This window comes from Daphnia carinata, chromosome 3 (assembly GCF_022539665.2).
Source record: "Daphnia carinata strain CSIRO-1 chromosome 3, CSIRO_AGI_Dcar_HiC_V3, whole genome shotgun sequence".
NCBI classification, from domain to species: domain Eukaryota; kingdom Metazoa; phylum Arthropoda; class Branchiopoda; order Diplostraca; family Daphniidae; genus Daphnia; species Daphnia carinata.
In genome coordinates, this window is record NC_081333.1 from 4,276,971 (window position 1) to 4,295,390 (window position 18,420).

The 18,420-nt window shown below is 37.6% G+C and overlaps 3 protein-coding genes across 3 annotated transcripts in view; all 3 read right to left on the reverse strand.

Annotated features, from left to right (window-relative positions):
- The window catches only part of LOC130692935 (cytochrome P450 18a1-like), a 3,506-nt gene extending 3,401 nt beyond the window's left edge, over window positions 1-105 (reverse strand). The window contains exon 1 of the mRNA XM_057516027.2: window positions 1-105. This exon is cut by the window's left edge and continues 790 nt beyond it. The gene's annotated coding sequence lies outside the window, so the exon portion shown is untranslated.
- Window positions 106-14,484: 14,379 nt separating this feature from the next.
- Window positions 14,485-15,317, reverse strand: LOC130692957 (transmembrane protein 17B-like). Its single transcript, XM_057516055.2, has 3 exons — window positions 15,105-15,317; window positions 14,921-15,024; window positions 14,485-14,859 (listed from the first exon to the last, which is right to left on the reverse strand). The coding sequence occupies exons 1-3, from the start codon at window positions 15,214-15,216 to the stop codon at window positions 14,521-14,523; spliced, it is 555 nt and encodes a 184-aa protein (XP_057372038.2). The 5' UTR covers window positions 15,217-15,317; the 3' UTR covers window positions 14,485-14,520.
- A 1,414-nt stretch (window positions 15,318-16,731) lies between these two features.
- Window positions 16,732-18,254, reverse strand: LOC130692954 (derlin-2-like). Its single transcript, XM_057516052.2, has 6 exons — window positions 17,861-18,254; window positions 17,726-17,791; window positions 17,432-17,599; window positions 17,242-17,364; window positions 17,021-17,184; window positions 16,732-16,952 (listed from the first exon to the last, which is right to left on the reverse strand). Exons 1-6 carry the CDS (start codon window positions 17,951-17,953, stop codon window positions 16,805-16,807), a joined length of 762 nt encoding a protein of 253 aa, XP_057372035.1. The 5' UTR covers window positions 17,954-18,254; the 3' UTR covers window positions 16,732-16,804.
- Window positions 18,255-18,420: the final 166 nt, after the last annotated feature.

Genomic DNA, 18,420 nt, shown 5'->3' on the forward strand with positions numbered 1-18,420 from the left:
TTTTCTCTGCGTGTGTCTGCGTGTGTGTGTGTGTGTGTGTGTGTGCGTGTGCGCGCTTTGACGATTTGAATGGAGGAACGAGTTTGGTGTTAGTCAAGCTACGGGTGAAGCGCAAACTTATATCGGACTCGATACTGGACCAACGGCTCTTTTTATACGGGCCCGCTGACGGACCCCCCCCCCTCTCCCTTCCTCCTCGTCTCTTGCCTCCTCCCTCCTCCTACTCAGATACGGTGGGAGGAACAAATCTGGAAGAGAGAGAGAGACACACACACACAAGGAGGTGGTGCCGATGGTAAAAAGGGAGAAACTCTTTTTATTTATTTCTTATTTTATTGCTTAAAGGAAAACCATCTTGAGGTGGAGGGGGGAGGGGAGAGGGAGGAGACGGCCACCAGACTGCGCTCTTCGGCGCTGTGAGGTGGGTACAGTTTTTTATTTTATTTTGTTTTATATTTTATTTTATTTCTATTTTTTTTTTTTTTTTTTTTTTTTTTGGCTGGGACCCCCGTGCGCTGGACCCTTGATCCGACCTATCAGCGGACCGCCCTCTCTGCTCTTTCTTTCTCTCTCTCTCTCTCTTCTCTTTATTTTTTTTATTTATTTATTTCTTTTTTTGCTGGCGTCCCCATAACTCAACTAAATGGCTCCTCCCCTTTTCGATTGGGACTTTTTTTTTTTTTTTTTTTTTTTTTTTTTAATGTTTTAAGAAAAAAAAATCTATATCTCTCTTTCATACGAACAGCTCCAGTGTCTTTTGATGACTGGCCATGTGAGGTCAGCACACAACCGCATTGATAATGGTTTCTTTTAAATGTATTTTTTAAATTTCATTTTTCGCCATGATGTCAATCTCCTCTGAAATATTTGATGAACGCGCAGAGTTTGCTGTTGCCATCATTCCATTCATTGGTGGATTTTTCTTTTTTTTTTTTTTTTCCAAGATTCTTATCCAAAAAAATAAATGGACGTTTTAACTGTTCGTTCTATTTAAATATGAGCCGTTCGTAAATGGAAATGGATCAGCTGATTCTTTGTGCAGACCTTTCCAATTTTCAAATGTTTGGCGGGCCAAAAGTGGCATAGGGAATTCCCACGTCCGATTGGGCCGTTCGTGAAACGTGCTGTTTTCGCACCGATTCAATCAGCGCAAATGAGAGCCATTATAAATTATTTAATAACAAATCGTATAGTAAATAACACGCACACCCATAACAGGATGTGTTTTAACCAAATTTCAATGTGTATACGAATCGATTGCGTTGATGACGGGCCGCGGCATTTGACGCACGCATGACGTCAATTGAAACCTCAATTTGAGGTTTGTTTTCTTTTAAATGTCTTCATCTATTTCTTTTTTTTTTTTTGAATTATTTTTATTTTAGCTTTCCGTTCATCGGTTGATGAGCCTTCTTTTTTTTTTTTTTTTTTTTTTTTGCTATCGGGATCTGTACTAGAATCCGCCACAGAAACGTTCGACATGAACGATGGACACACCCCGTTTTACACGTGACAATAGCTCGTTTCAATAGTTCGTGTAATTCAATTGTGTGTGTCGTGTCCGTCCACGCATCATCTCCTTCTTCTTTGTATTTGAATCGGCTGGGTCATCTAAAATAATGAAATGAAGCACAATCCCCCAATGTTGTTTGCTCCTTTGAGGCCGGAGGTTCCCACTCACGAAAAAAAACGGCGCGTGTCAACCAGATTTCAAAATTGTTTCATTCCCAATCTACGTGCGAGATGTCAGTCGGAAAGAAAAAAAAACGGCGCGTGGCCGGACAAGACTCGGAATTTAAACACACACACACACTCAAAAAATTGAGCTCAAAAACATTGAAAAAAAAAAACAACAAACGATTGGAAATCAAGTCGGGGAAAAAAAAAAAAACGCGCGTGGCAAGAAAAATAATTTAAAAAAAAGTATTAAGAATTACATCACAATCATTAAAAGGATCCAAGTTCACTGATCGATCGTTTATATTTCTACTACGCGCCAAGTTCAAAAGGCGAGCAAACGCACGCGCGTGGCTCTCCATGTTTTGTCCGTATCAATTCTCTCATTTCGAACGCGCATCCTCCCCCTCCTCTTTTTCTTGAAACAAAAACGACACGATCATTTTCAAAATGCAAACGAACGTCTCAAAAACATTTAGGTGAATTCATTTTTTTTTTTTATTGTTTTGTTTGGTTTTGTTTTTGAAATCATTTGTTATCGTATATTTGCGCACGAGGAGACAAAGTTCATCGGGCACGAGCCCCATACACTTACGACATCAGCCTATTGTTTTTGATTGATGACACATTATCAGAAAAAGACAAAGAAAAAAAAAAAAAAAAAAAAAAAGGGGGACACGAGCTACATTCAAGCATTTTTTTTTTTTTTTTTTTTTTTGAATTTCAAACACGCGCCACTCCGTTCAAAATGAAATCGCACAAAGAGGAAGTCTTGGCCAAGTTAAAAAAAAGAAAAGAAAATTGGATTAATATACACAACTCCCAAGACAGCACGTGTAGAGCTACATTCAACTTGTATTTGTGCGAATTGCGAGATCAACAGGTGTTATGCCGATTTGAATAACGCGTTTTTTTTTTACAGGTAGATAACCTAAAGGGAAAAAAAAAATAATAAATGTTGAAAAAAAAAAAAAAAAAAAGGTACGACAAAGAGGAAGGCTTTTTTTTTTTTTTCCCTTCTGGTGGCCTGCAAATAACTGGGTCACAGACAACACCGGGCTGATGCCCTCTCCCTTATATTATCTCCCTCTATATATATATTTTACCTTTTATTTTTTTTATTTCGGTTTCCTGTATAACACAAACCCCTCTGCATTTTCGTGTATAACATGTGGCCCTTTTTTTTTTTTTTTTTTTTTTTTTTTTTTTATCTCGTTTTTTTTTCAATATTCGCGTACATCATTTTTCTTTGGTTGATGTAGTTTGCCTTTGTTTTTATGCGCATGCAAATCACAGTGTTGAGTCGAATTTTTGACCTACACTTTCTTTCTTTAAAAAAAAAAAAAAAAAACAAGTTAAAAGGCCAGACTTTTCTTTTAATAACAAGCCTTATGGATGTGTAGACTATAAATAAAAGGGGACCGTTTTTCAAAAGCTATACGGTTTCTATTTGAATGGCGTTTTCTTTCACGACCGATGGGTCACAACAATCACGTCATTGGTCGAGATTTATTTCTACGCGGTGGCCTTTTTTTTTTTTTTGTGTTTTGTTTTTTATCTTAAACATTTTTGAATCGCTATTACCATATACGATTTTCGTTTTAGCCCCCCCCCCCTTTTATTTACAAAGATCGTACCGCGTCGCCTCGTGACGTCTTGCTTTTTAAATCGGGGAAAGTCTCTATGGGTTTTCTTTTTTTTTTTTTTTTTTCTCTCTACACACGAATTTGAATATTTGAATGTCAAAACCTTATAGGGGCGGCAATGACGTCAATGCCTATACAAAATTTGTTTAAAAAAAAAAATATTTTAAATGCCCTTTGATGTGCATACCATTTTACTTTGGCACGCGTTACGCAACGCACCTTATTTAGCCTCCCCCCCCCCCTCAAAAAAAAAAAAGTGTTGTTTTCATTTTTTTGATTTATTTATAGTCTACGGTGTTATGTACAGACGTAGGGCAACAACTTTCTCAGCATCCCGTATGTATACGTGTCAAAAACTTTCTTTCCATCTGCTATTTTCAGTCATTGACGTCACCGTATTCAAAAGACGAGAGAAAATTAATAAAAGGGAAAATGATGGCCACAAGTTTTTGAGGTGTGTTACATTACGAGTGTAACAGTCTGGCCCATCACGTATATAGGTAGAAAAATATATAACAACAAAAGAGTACGCGTATATAAGGATGGAGAGTAGGCCAAAGGTGAACGGCCTGTTTTGACCTAGTCTGTTAAATGAGCCCTTACACACACACACACAGACACACCTGCACACACAGCAAGTCAATATAGGCCTACGTGTATACTAGAGAGATGTAGGCCTTCTTTTTTTTTTTTCAGTTAGCCTCGATACACATCAGCACAAACCCTCAGTTATTTTTTAAAAAATATGAAGGCATTTCCTCGTCTTTCTAAAAAAAAAGTATTACGAAGATTCTAAGCAGACGACTCATTTATGTTTGTGATGCTTTTTAAATGAATCGTCGTTGATAAGGCCATTGACCAGTGAAAGTGAAAATGTTCATTAAAAATGCGTTATATATGTACATATATATCAATCTATATCCCCCCCCCCCTCTCTCTCTCTCTCTCTATGTGGCGTATAAGGATATAACGGATGGTTAAAGGTATCAACGAGGAATCGTGTTTCGGTCTGACCCATTGAACTTGAGAATCCCCCATCGTTCAGCAGGTCAATTGCCCCCCTTCTTTTTTTTTTTCCTTTTCTTTCCTTCTTTTGTCCTATATATCTATTTAACTCAAGAAAATTTATTTACATTTCCCTTTTTTTTTTTTTTCGTCCTTTTGTTGTGTGCGTCGAGGCAAACGTCTCAAAAACTTTGAACACGAGATTTTGAAAACTAGACACACACACACACACACAAAAAAAAAGGGGGGGGATGTTTCGAGCCCCCATAACAATCATCCTATCATAGACCTCGAGACCCAATAAAGAATCAATAAAATAAAGATCTTGTTCACCGGTTGTGTAGCGCGTGTGTTGACCCCCGATGACCTCTTGAAAGCTCCACAGATGGTGCATGTGTTATGATCAACCCCCCCTTTCTCTTATATATTCCCCCCTATTTTTTTTTAAATAAATAAAAAAAAAAGAAGGAAAACTCGTACCTGATAGGAAATAAGAGACGAGTTTAAGAATAAAAAAAAAGAAGGACATGGCCTCAATATCTAATAACCCCCGTGCATGTACACACAAATAACCCTTGTACGAACGTTCAGCAGCCGGAATTCAAATTTTCTATTTCTTTTTCCAAAAATAACAATACAATATTGTTGGAAAAAAAAAATAAATAAAGGAAGAGAAAGGTAGATCGTGTTCCAGCTGCTGCCGAACTTGACCTTTTCTCCGGAACATAAAAAAAAAAAAAAAAAAAAAAAAAAAACGGAATATATAGTTGTGAATGACCCGGATTTAGTTTCCATCAAACAAGACATACCCACGACGAATTTCATTTGTTGTGTCCTGTTTTATTTTATTTTTTTTTGTTTTTTTTTTTTTTTTTTTTGAATGGTCCTATTTAAAGCGACCTTGAATGAACTAGATCTGTATTGCCTGTATAGCTATTTATACGGCCTCCTTATATAAAAAAAAAAAATGCAGGAAGCAAAATGAACAAACTGTTGCTGTGAACAACAAGATTTCTAGGGAAACATTGAAAATAAACGTTGCTCTATTTCAATTAGAAATGTTTATATTAGAAAGGCAATCGTTGCACGAGATTTGAATGCAGGTGCGTGAACGAAAGGTATAACTGTGGGGAATTTCGCGAAGCCATTATTTAAAAAGACAAGCGAATACTGCGCAGATAAAACGACAATATCTCATTCGAATTTACATATAAAAATAGCCTTGTATAGAATTGGTATTCTAATTAAGTTGTTTCAAGGTTGTTCCGCGTGCGTTATAATATCAACCGACGTTTGACATTCATCATTGGGGCTAGCAAGTGCGTAGCGATCGTATCATCCCCAAATTCGATCTTCACAAAATGATTTCCGAATTCATTTAATCCCATTGGATGAGTCATGTGACCTTCGTGTATTTTCATAATCATATTTGGTAATTACCGAAAGTGCGACGAATTTAAAAATAAAGCCTCACGGGATACGTAATTCAATCATTTCATTTTTTTTATTATCAAGGCATTTCTTTCAAAGCCAATTATTTTGAAATGATTATTTGGAATGGCACCCTGACAATTGCGATGGTACGTCAACGTTTCGTTACAAACGTCCGTATTTTTTTTTTTTTTTTTTTTAATCTCAATTAAAACAGGTACCAACAGGCGAAAATAAAAATTGAGCATGGGCGTTGCGACCCCGCTTCGAAACGATATTCCTGGTATTTTATTTTATCGATAAAATATCATTTGTTTTCTATCTAGAAAATTCATTTTTTTTTCTCTGCAAATCTTACTAAGCATTTTTTTTGTGTGTGTGTGTGTGTCTGTTGTTTTTCTTTGGGTCAATTGAAAAACAAATGCCAATTCCCTCGTCTATTTAAAATTAAAGAAGAAAAAGTGAAATCTGTTAAGAAAAAACCGCCAACAATGTTTTGAAAAAAAATAAAAAAATAAAAATTTTTCTTTTTACACGAGGGGTATCTCATCAACCATATTTGGCGATAGATAATTATAATTTATCGCCTTTTCTATTACGAAAAAAAAAAGAGGCCCTCTACAAGTATTTCTCTCTTCATCAATTTTTTTTTGGCTAGAGTTTCTTCACATACACACACGGCGCGTATAGAATATTTTTGCATACATAGTGACATGGCAAGTCTCTCTCTCTCTCTCTCTTTTTTTCTTATTTAAAAAATAAAATAATAATTCTTTATCTCTCTCTTTAAAATGCTGTTATCCTGCAGTCCAGCCGTGGCTTGAGGCAGGCCAGCGCAGTCCAAATGTCGGTCACTCGGCCAAGGACTGGGACCAACCATATTATGTACATATACGTCTGTGCGTATCGAATCTAGGAGAATATACAAGCACCCAGCGAAAATTCATAACGTATAGAATCGATCCAAAGTCCACCACTCTGTGTGTGTGTGTGTGTGTCTCTTAACGTGCTAGCCTATATTTTTAATAATTAACTATCGTTTTTATGGTGATTGAAGTTTGATAAAAACAAAAACGCTGAATGAATAGATTCATTTTTGCAAAGATGTCTACTTTAATTCGCCTAATTTTGCTGTACGACTAAATAAAATTTAAAAACCCGCCTTGCTTTTATTAGATACTCCTCCTCTGTCTTGTTTGATATGTCTTGTCCTTGCCCTACTATCAGCGATTCGCTCTCGCAAACAGCAGCAACATCCAATAAACAAGCGGCCATCTAGTCGGGCGCCAAAAACATTCCAAGAAAGACGTTTGAAATTCAAAACGAAAACAAAGAGCGATTTTTTTTTTTTTGTATACGGCATCTATTTCTTGTTTTTGTTTTTGTTTTATTTCATCTGTGCTCGATATTTCATTAAAAAAAAAGAAAAAAGGGGAGACACTGTGTAACCAAATTCGTACATTATTTGCATATAAGGTGCATGTATGGGGCGTGACCCAGTCTGCTGATTCGTTCAGCGCCTCTATATACAGACGCTGTCTTACACACTATTATATCTTTATATGCAAAAAAAAAAATAAATAAATACAATAAATAAAAAAAAAATACAACAAGAATCTTGTTTTTTTTTGAGAAGGGAGGCAGGGTTTATTGGCGCTGTTGGAAAGTGAAAGTCCACCTGCAAATCCCTAGCGATTTTTGCCGCAATTCTTTTTATTTTAATCATAGGCGGCAGCAAACATCGCCAGAAATAAAAGGGCAAAAAAAAAAAAATAGATTCGTTTTTAGTTTTTATTATTTTGGGTTTTTAATTTTTCTGCGAAATTTCACATTCTATAATTTCTCCGTGCACCGTGTAATGGGAATTTAAAAATACAAAGAGTCTCTCTCTCTCTCTCTCTCTCTCCGTCTGGTCGCCAAAAATGAAACCAATCCCATTTTTAGAAAAGGAATAAGAAAAAAGAGGTTATCTCTATACACCCCCCCCCCTTCCATTTGAAATATATTTAAAGGGCACCCATACAAGTTTATAGAGATGTATGGAATAGTGGTGGAAGAATAAAAGACCCCCCTTCTCCTCCCCGTTCTCCTCCCAAAATAAAGTTTAAAAAGAAAAAAAAAAAAAAAAAAAAAAAAAAAACTTTCACTCGCGTGTGGCTGATGTCGGTCGGGGCCCGGTCGTGTATTTGAAAAAGATTCAACAGGTCGGTTTCTATGGACGTTCCCTCAAACAAACAAAAAAAAAAAAAAAAAAAAAAAAAAAAAGAAAAGAAAAGAGAAAGACTTTTTAACACAGCCCTTTATATATTCAATTTGTCTATGTCTGTGCTTGTCTGCTTGTTTCCCTTTCATCAGACCTCCGGTTGTTCTTCATTCAATATTTCGTGACACGTAAACGGTTATGGAATAGTCCACACGTGCCGAAAAAAAAAAAAAAAAATCAAAGAAATAACACAAAGCAAGGACGTTCAATCACCTTTTGGTGATCATCATCGTCTCCTGCCATTAATGGAACATCCATTCTTGTTGTTCACATTCGCAGTGTGCCTCTCCGCCCCGTTGAATTTGTTTATTATTGTCTGGTTGTGCTCGTATTAACAAGAGCATTGAACCACTAAATGCCGTGTGCACAAAATGTGTAGACAACCACACGTTATACAGGCCCTTTTGGGTCTCTCTTTCTATATGCATGTTAGAAAGAGAAAATGAAAGGAAACCTTGAACTAGATTGTTCCAGCAGCTATTATCTGTTTCACATTCTATATAACATGTACAATGTCAGTTGGGTATTTCCTCTTTCTTTTAATAAACGCGACAGGTTATACGTTGCCCTTTGACAAAAGGGGGTGGAGGACGCATTTAATGGTGAAAGTGTTGAAAACATCCTCTCTGTTGGATGACCTTTATAAAGCGCGACCTCAATCGTCCCCCCTCTTTTCTTGCTGATTTAAACTGACGTTTTTTTTTTGTTTTATGTAACTCGAACCTAAACACATCGAGTTCGGAATCCTTAAAATAGATCGTCTCGTCATCGCTGTAAGAACAAAAGATAAGTGTTGGGGCGGTGTATTCTAATTAGACAGTCGATGGCTATGAACAAAGTCTGGCTAAATATAAACACAGCAAAGACGACTGAAGATGACCCATCTTCTCGACGCATCCAAGTTGAACTGAATCATTGTGGTACCTTCGACTTGAAAAACATCGTCCCGTAAGGATTCGATCATTGTTCCAAGAATTCCGTTTCTGTGTCCACGTTTTCCAAAATAGGTTTCAAACAAAAACGTGTACATTTTTCTTAACAAAAGTGGGCAGCCTTCTGATGTGATGTTGATAGATTTTTATTATTTATTTTTTTTTCTATTTAGGGTTCGTCTGGGAAGTCGATCTAAGAATAAGTGGAACTAACAAAAGTGCACTTAAAGTTGCATGTGTATAGTTATATTTGGGGCTGCCCATATATTAGTTTAGCCCAATACGAAAATAGATAAGCATTCGGTGGGTGTCGTCTATATACTTTGTGTGCACAAGAAAGACGAAAATAAATTTCGTGCCTATATTAACAGGCGCTGTCGGAGGATGTCAAATGTCGTCTACCTTCATTGCTTCTTCTCTCTTTTTTTGGGTATTCTCAGTAATTCGTTACTGCAAAATATCTTCTTAGAAATCTATAAATGTATCCGAAAATATATTGGTCAATTGCTGTCAAAGAAGATTGCACTATACTTTTGAAGTCTTCAACTTGTCCATCAGTTGGAAATGATTCATCGTTCTCGTGGGCTGGGCTCATGTTGTCAGAGTCATCTTTTGAAACGTAGTGCACACATGGACGACGTGATCGCGTTCCAGTCAATCGATGGCCTAACGCCCGTGAACACAAAGAGAAAAAACGCCCATGTGGCAATACACGTGCAATTCTACACGTGATGACACAGCACAAAAACCTCAACTTGAACATTTTTGACTCAAATATATAGAACGTGGCAGCAACTGAAAAAAGCCACCACCTGGGGATCGCTGTATCTATATATTCTCCTATTCCCTTAAGGACATTACAGAGTTCGCATTAACTGGGTTCTTTTTCTAACCCTTTCATGTCTTCTAAATTTGAACATCAACCGTGATCGTTATACCTGGCGAAAAACAAAAGCATTCTGGAATGTTCTCGTTTTCAATCAGTTGAAACGAAATGAGAATAGACGGACATAACGAGCGCGGTGCACAGAACAGGAACCTCTGCAACAACGAACGCGGACAGAGACGTCGTCCTTGACACATCCACGGCCATCCGCATCGGGTTTTTCGTGTGTTCGGGGTTTGTGACCGCTCCGACGAGTTCACCTGCACCACAAATGGATAACGTAATCAAACGGCCGAGGAAAAGGAGAGAGTGGTTGAAAATAATAAGTTTTGATACCCCACGTATATCAAACTGAAACTGGAGACTTGTAAAAAAAAAAAACAAAAAAAAACAAAACAAATTAGATGCAAATTTATACCATGAGGAACTAAACAGGTTGGCTATAAATCATCTTGCTTTTAGTTGAACATGCTGTTTCAGGGGGTTACATGTTAAAAAAAAAAAAAAAAAGAGGCCTAACCCGAAAATGGGATGGCGGGTAGTCCCGCGTTCAACGGGTTGAATAAAATTCGGAGAACATATCAGGGTTGATCAACCCTTTTTTTTTTTTTTTTTTGTGTTTCCAGATACAATTCGATGGCCTGATTTGGGAATCGCCCCGTTTTATTACACGCCTCAATTTCATTAAATCGAATCCCCACAACGGCTAATTTAACCTTGGAGGAAGAACGTGGGCATTTGTTTTTAAAATTTCATGCCTATCGTGTCTAAACGTGTCCCGAATGAATATACGTGAAAAAAAAAGATCCCTATAACATGAACGCAATGCGGATGTACTAAATGGACTTGTACAACGATTAGACACCTGTCCAGCGTGACAGACTCGGACGACTGCATGAAAACGGACCGGATAAACAGGTTGACTGCTGGAACGTGTTTATCGGTTGACATCTTTTATTGTCACTCGGCCAGTAGGGGAGGGGAAATAACAACTAAAAATCACTGAAAAAAAAAAACTAAAATAATTAACGCATTTCTTGGAATTGTTCCCAGTCCACAAGTTATTGTGGATCACAGTGTATTCGGTTCCGCTTAAAATATTGACTTACAAATTAGGGTGAATAATCTCAGTCGACATTGAAACTCTTTTTTTTTTGGGGGGGGGGGAGGGTTACATTTTATTTATTATTAAATATTTAGGGTACAAAAAAAAAAAGACGAAATGTTAGATGGAAGGACGTGAAAATCATATCAGATTGAACAAGACAATGAATTTGTTTTTGGAGGACACGTAATGTTGGATGACCCAACAACCCTTCCTCGTGTTTAAATTTTATTTATTTTTAAGGCTATATAAGTTTATTTCTGTTCGCCCCTTCTTCTTTTTCTTTCCAAATCCCGCTCGACGGCTGTTGCACGATCATCGCCCCCAATTTAAATATCTCGGACACAGCAGTAGACCTGCGACGGCGGTCAGATCGCTATAAGCTCACGCGTGCATCCAAGGTCTCCCGTCTGGTCCCGGGTTGAACGCACTCGTCTATATACTACACTATTTTTTATGATGATTTTTTTTTTTTTTTTTTTGGTTTAAATACATAAATCCTTTTCTTATCCCGAATTTAAAATGTACGCCTTCCAAGATTTCCCCCGCTGATATCGATCGATATATATGACGCTCGTCACGTAAGCCTATACAAGGGCCTGCTTTTTATTTTTCTTTTAAGGTATTTTAATTCATTTGGAATAAAAATGCGAAATTGCAAAACTCAGTTTTTTTTTTGCGAATCAGGAACCACCAAACACATAAAAAAAAAATGAATTTAATACAGCGGATAAAGCGCACAAATCATTAAACAACATGTAGGGCCATCAAATGATAGCGAGGGCAATTTGAGCAGTTCGCGATTTTTCTGCAAAAGAAATGCTAAACGTCGACTTCGCGTTTTATTTTTCTTTCGTTATTTTTTTTTTCCTTTTTCCCTTTCCGAGGGAAGAAAAAAAAAATTACGGAAAAAAAATAATACTGAGAATTCCATTAAGAAATATTCTAAGGGCGAACGAGGGCATTGGGTCGACAACATTTTTTTTTTGGTTCAATTAAATAACTTGGGCCTTTTTGTTTTGTTTCTCTTTATCGAAAAAAAGAAAATTAAAGTAAAAGGGATTTCTTTTTATTGTCGGGGTATTGGATCTAGAATTTGCCTACGTGTATCGAAGCTCAGCGGATTTCGAATATCAAGGACTCTATGGATTTCGTCACATAAGAGATTACAGAAATGTCGTCGGCCCTTGTCCACGTTATCCGCGATGTTTTTCAATCGTTTGCCCCATTTGTAATCATCTTGTGGGAATCGTGCCACGTAATCCATGAGGTCTTATGTTAGTGGATTTTTCAAAGCTGTCCCACGTAGGCGTCGGCCAGCCGATAATCGGGTCATCCTTTTTCTTTCTTTTCAAAAACATATCGACGAAGCAAAAGGTTGACATGTTGATAAATCTCGAGAATATCCACCTCTAGTGATTTCGCTGGGGTTAGCGTGATAAAAAAAACACGTTACATAAAAACAAAAGAAGGGGGAAAGGGGAGTTTCGGAAATGACAAAATTATGTAACTTTTGGAAAACGACAGCAATTTTGACGCCTTTCTTTCTGGGCCAAGAAGATACTGAGACTTGCGGTAACTACGGCCCGATATAGGTTATATTTTAACAACCCCAAACGGTTACAGCGTGGTACCACAATCGCTTGGCAAACTCTGTTGATATGTTTTTTTTTTTGTTTTTTTTTTGTTTTCAAAGTTATTCCAAGATCATATTTCACTTCCGTCCTGGGAATTGCCTTTTTTTTTTTTTTTTTTTTTTTTGATATTTTTTCTTCTTTGCGCAGAACTACGTCCGTGGTGGTACCAGCACAAAGAGTATAACTCAATAAGTGCCGTATGGGAATTTGGCTTTTAATTAACCTTGAACTATCATTTTTTTCTCCTGTTTTTTGGGGACCCTTTTCCGCGTTTTCTGAGCAAAGTGCACGTAGTTTCAATTGAACTGGGTACCCACCTTTTGTTTTTGAAGTCACGTAGCTTCAAGTTAATCGCTTTAAAGTCAACAATCGATCAATAACCTTCAAGCGCTATCCACCCCATCATTTTGCAAAAACATTGTGTTTTTTTTTTCTCTCTAACGAATGACGACGCGTTTGAACACGTCGCAACCTGTTTCCGCCCACCTGAATGACCCCCACCTCTGTGTCGCCTAATTAACGTCGCAAGTGGACAAAAAAAACGTGAAGGAGAACGAGAGAGGGGCATGAAAAGGCAAACACCTTTCGTACAGTCACCGACGTGTTTGAAATGTTGGAATTTCCACACACCCTCCTCGGGGAATATTTGCAGAGATAAAAAAACGTATTTTTTTTGTGTTTAATTATATGGAATTTAAAGTCACGACCTCGCGTCTAAAAAGTTCACTGGCCCTCAAAATTCGCGGATTTAAATTCAAATGAAAGTGTTTCCAGATTTTTCCGAGTTTCATGGTGTTTGCATCAGCCGTGTCAATAACAGCGGAAAATAGGGCGTCTCAGGTGGGTCATCTTCATTTGAAGATGCCCGTCTCTGAGCATTTGCTCCGGCATCATCCATCACACACGCGAGAGACACCATTTTTCCCTCTGTTTTTCTATTATATCCATGTTATAGTGGATGTACGTACAACCAACTGGGGATTTCCCATCTGCACTAATGACGTCGTTTGCGTTGACCAACGATGTTATTTACATGCCAATATTAAAGCAAAAATGAAAAAAGAGAAAATTACTGAGAACGACGAGAAGGCAAGGCGAAAACACTCGTACAAGTTAGAAGAAGGAAAGCAGGTCAAGGTATCATGAACAGGTCACACGGGCCATCAAAGAGTCCTTCAAAACTTCTTGTATAAGACGAAGATGAACAGAAGGCGAAACAGAATTTCCCACAAAACTCGTGGTGACCTCGTCGTGTACAGATGCCGATGACCTGTCGAATTGTTTTTTTTTTACACGGAGTAAATCAAATGAACTCTTTTAAAAAGTTGTTGTCCTTTATTTTTTTTTTCACACCGGCCTCACCTCCCCCTACATTCCTCGTCATCCTCCCACCTTTCTCCGATCAATAGGTTTAAGAAACAATTTTTCACAACATTCCAATGCGATTAAACATTTTCACCTCCCTTTTCTTCTTTTTTTTTTTTTTTTTTTCCTCTATGCACTTGGTCTCTATATGATACCATATAGAGTGTCTTTTTTTTTCGTGTGTGTTTTTACTACGACGGCTTTTATACTCTACTACAACAGCAAAATGACTCATCGGACCTCCTTTCACTTATTGGCTGTAGTAGAGTCTATGTGTTTGCATCGCACCATTCAGCCATGTCAAGGTCGCTGGTTTTTCGCCAGAAACTTACAAGAAGCAGAAGAATCAGTCCTATCAAAGAATTAAAAAAAATAAAAGAGTAACATTTTCTGGTAGTTTTTTTTTTTTGCATATGTGTCCAATGATTAGATTACTATGGACATTATTCTTTCTTCGTTTCGAATGGATTGTCCTTTAGCGCGTGAAGCGCTTAATTAAATACATGTAAAAAAAATCAGAAAGTTCATGAGCTCCTCGCTTTTAAGTGTTGTAGTTTATGTAGCTATAACGTACTATTCGTTTCGTTTTTTGTTTAAGGTTTCAAATTGGCGAAGGCGGGAGACGTTGCGAAGTGTAGTAAATGAGACGCATAACTGGATCGCCATTAGAGATGTGGAAATTGACAAGGCGATTACCTCCATGACTTGGCTCAAGCTCAAAGCCACTAGGAGGATGATGGCAACCAAAGGTAATTGGACAAGCAGCGTAGTGAACCAGAATGTGGAAAGCTCAGTCACTTGCTCGCTCATATTGCCTGACATGCCAAGGTAAATCCTGGTGGCTTCCATTATTAGCATGCTTGATACCCCAATACCTAGGAGCACATATGAAAACCAGCCAAAGCACTGGGCCTGAAGATGCACATGTGAAAGTTAACCATTATAAAAAGACTGATGTGTTATTTCAGTGTACCTTTGTTACGAATGAAGTGAGCATGATTACCAACCACACAGGGTAGTAGACCAAATTGAAATAAAGTGACACTTGTAGTACCAAACTCGAATTAACATCGTATACTAGAATTCAAATGTTCAAATAACATTGAACGTAAATTATCAAGTTTAAATTCCCACTTTGGAGAGATCTGATATGCTACCTATATCTCTTTGACCCGATACGAACGAGAAATCCTGCGGAACATCGGATAAACCTGGAAATATTTTATCACTGAAAGAATTTACAACGTTTTGAACTGATTGTCGGCCCATTTCGTTTAACTTCCAGTGGGATGCCAACAAAAACGTCAGTTGAGTGTTTTGGGCATTTCAAACGCGGCGCCATGGCAACGGCTAGCAGAATAGAGCAAAGCTCAGCTGTTTTCATTACATGACTTTCTCCCGCCAGCCGCCACTGCACATGTGCTACGTTATCATCCTCCAGTTAAAATTGATTTCGAAATAAAGGCTTTTCGAAAAAGTGATAATTGAAATATTTATTGTTACCACTCACCAACAGATTCAACTAAAAGAGCTTTTCTCTCTAACAGATTACAAAATCTAAACATGGGCGGTTGGCAACTGGAAGCAGCTAAAATGGGCTTGTACATGACATTCCCTGTTGCTCTCTTCTATTACTTTAATCAAGCAGAGTACTTTGAAGATTGGATGATTAACATGAGAAGAGAAATGTATCCTCCTGAAGCGAGAGTGAACAAAAAAGAGTTTGAAGACACTATACATGAAATGAAGGAAAAACGTGAGCGAGAATATCTCAGGCTACTTGAAGAGAAAGAGAGTGCTAAAAGTAACCATTGAATTGCTGTACAATAACCCATAGAATTATGTATGTCAAGAAATGTATTAATTTCAATTCGTATTTGTTTGCATATTCCATCATTCTGCAGGATCAGTGTTCTGAACTGCAGTTTCAACTAGATGGCTGTGTGCAAACAGTCATAGGATGTCTTGAAGTTGTTAAGTGAGCTTCAGTCCTTGAAAGCAGAATTAAGGATTGTGTGTGATAAGGGCAGTGAACTATTAACATAGCCTTCTAATACTGAATTCCATGGAATGATTCAATGCTATAGAGCCAGGTTAGGATTAAAATATCAAAATAAGCAGAAACCACCATCTCCTTCCCCCTCTCCTACCACCTCCAAAAAAAAAAAAAAAAATTGCATGTGTTCTTAGTTTGACAGATTGGCGACCTTCGCGTTTGTATTTGGAAATCTTTGGCGCACTCCGAACAAGGCGCAGTACTTAACCAGTTTATTTGGACATGTGGACACTTACTGGGAGTGGAAACGTATAATTTTCAAGGTTGAAAAACTGCTCCTTCCTCTTGATTATTTTGATGTACAAATCATGTACATCGGTGTTTTGACGAAAAACAAAGATGGTTTAGGACACCATCGTTAGCAATTAATCATTTATCTATTAGAAAAATGTAAAAGAAAAAAACTTTGCCCATTGCATCTTTGACCTGCATGGGGAGAAGTGTTAGTTGATTATTTAAAATACTTATCTGCTAATGCGCTCCGGATCGGCTGTGGTGTCATTAAATATTGGTATTTTAGATGGACGAAGAACTGCACTATGAACGGTACAGATGATTGCGTGTAAACTTGACACGGTTAAAAGATATCCATAAAAGGAGAAAGGGGAAAGCGCAGGATTTGTAAACGTTGCAGCAAAGCAGTATGTCAATGCTAGTCGGTCATTGATAAGCGAAAGAAAACCGGGACACAGTAGAAACACATAATGAAGCCAAACACCAGCTACATATTTAATAAATTTTCATTTATTTAGTTTTTGTTTGTTTGTTTTTTTGCCATTTAGTATTTTTGAAAAGATATTTTCACTGATTTTCGTTCTCCCTTGGTTGTTCTGCCGCTGCGTCTGCAGCTCCAGGCGCCCCTGCTGCACCCCAATCGAAACCTCCGGGACGCTCGTCAGGGGCAGGATTGTAAAGGGGATCCTCGATGTGGGTATCGAATAACAGTTTCCTAGAAATGTCGTAAGTCGAATGAAGTTACCAAATTTTAAAACGAAATATGTTTAAATGTGTGAATACAGTAGGCGGGGAGTGGCCAAAAGTCTTCGACCACCTGGCTGATTGGGAAATACGTCTTCTAGGAAGAAATACAGGTGACCGATTGCGATTCCAAGAATGTCCACCAACACACTGTTCCCCAGTAAAACAGAAAAAGCCACGAGCACCCAGGGCAAATATGGGGCCTGGAGATGGAAACATTTTTTTAATGCGACACAGACTGATTGCATTATCCTAGTTACGCGAAAAGGCAACAGGCCGAAGAAATTCATTCTAACATATGGATTCCGCCGTGCCCATATATAGACAAACATTGTGGTAAGAGAGTGTCCTAAAAACAGCAAGTTTACAAACCAGGCACATATCTAAGAAAACAAACAGTTAAGCATTGCAATAAAATATATCATTTCTTTTCTTTTTAAATTTTTTTACCACTGTGGTGATGCAACCAAATATAAACATGTAAACAAAATCAGCTGTCCTGCCCCTGAAGGAACCCTCTTCTAACATTCTGCAATAGCGATAGGTAAATATCATATTGAACAGAAAATTGAAGCTAAATGTCCCAAAGAAGAAGAATGGAGTCAATAACCTCCATATCTGGAAAAAAATAAAATCTTCTGCTTTAAATATTGAATAATAATAATTACAGATTTAGGAAAAAAATAAAATCTTCTGCTTTAAATGCTGAATAATAATAATTACAGATTTAGAACTTTTGTTTACCTCCAACTTCTGAGTGATGAGCAGAGGATTGAAATACAACTGGAAAGGTGAAACCACATCCAGTTGCTAAACAGTAAAACAATTTCTAATTTGTTAGATCCTGTCTCAAGCTGGAGTCAAGTATGTATTACTTACGACTGCAATGGAAGTGAGCAAACAAACAGTAGTGTAAGCCCTTGTTACTGGGGGCATCAACATATACTCTTGTCGTAATGTGTGGTATGCCATTGTATATTATTTTTTCTTATTGTTGATTTCATCAAAAGTGTAAATGGGTGATTTCACTGATTGTTTACACCTTGTACTGAGTTTTGCCTGCTCAAACGCGAACGTTAATAAATAGAAGGGTACAAAAACAGCTTTGACTAGCCATACATACAATCAGACGAGCTGTTATCCAAATTTGCAAGGATTTCGTGGAACGCATAAGATCATCGTTTTCAAGGATCAAACTGATTTGTTTTGGGTAGTTGTGCAGTACCATACGTTGACGTGGACGAACGGTACAGGCAGCGAGCCCAATCAAGAATTCAAGATGTCAAAAAAGACAAAACTGTCGGATTTTGGTAAGTTTGGCAACGATGCCAATGGTCCTCACTTTTAATATATTCATTGCAGACAGCATTTCGATTTACACCGCTTTGAAAATTGAACTAGAACAACTCCGATTTTGTTCGTAGTTATTTAGATTAAGA

Excerpts from the sequence above, each read along its gene's own strand:
- LOC130692957 (XM_057516055.2), bottom strand. The coding sequence starts at position 15,216 with ATGGGCCGACAATCAGTTCAAAACGTTGTAAATTCTTTCAGTGATAAA. Across the intron at positions 15,025-15,104 it reads ATCGGGTCAAAGAGATATAG|TATACGATGTTAATTCGAGT; the intron begins GTAGCATATCAG and ends TTTGAATTCTAG. Across the intron at positions 14,860-14,920 it reads TCACTTCATTCGTAACAAAG|GCCCAGTGCTTTGGCTGGTT; the intron begins GTACACTGAAAT and ends GTGCATCTTCAG.
- LOC130692954 (XM_057516052.2), bottom strand. The coding sequence starts at position 17,953 with ATGGCATACCACACATTACGACAAGAGTATATGTTGATGCCCCCAGTA. Across the intron at positions 17,600-17,725 it reads TCATCACTCAGAAGTTGGAG|ATATGGAGGTTATTGACTCC; the intron begins GTAAACAAAAGT and ends ATTTTTTTCCAG. Across the intron at positions 17,365-17,431 it reads TTGGTTGCATCACCACAGTG|ATATGTGCCTGGTTTGTAAA; the intron begins GTAAAAAAATTT and ends TTGTTTTCTTAG.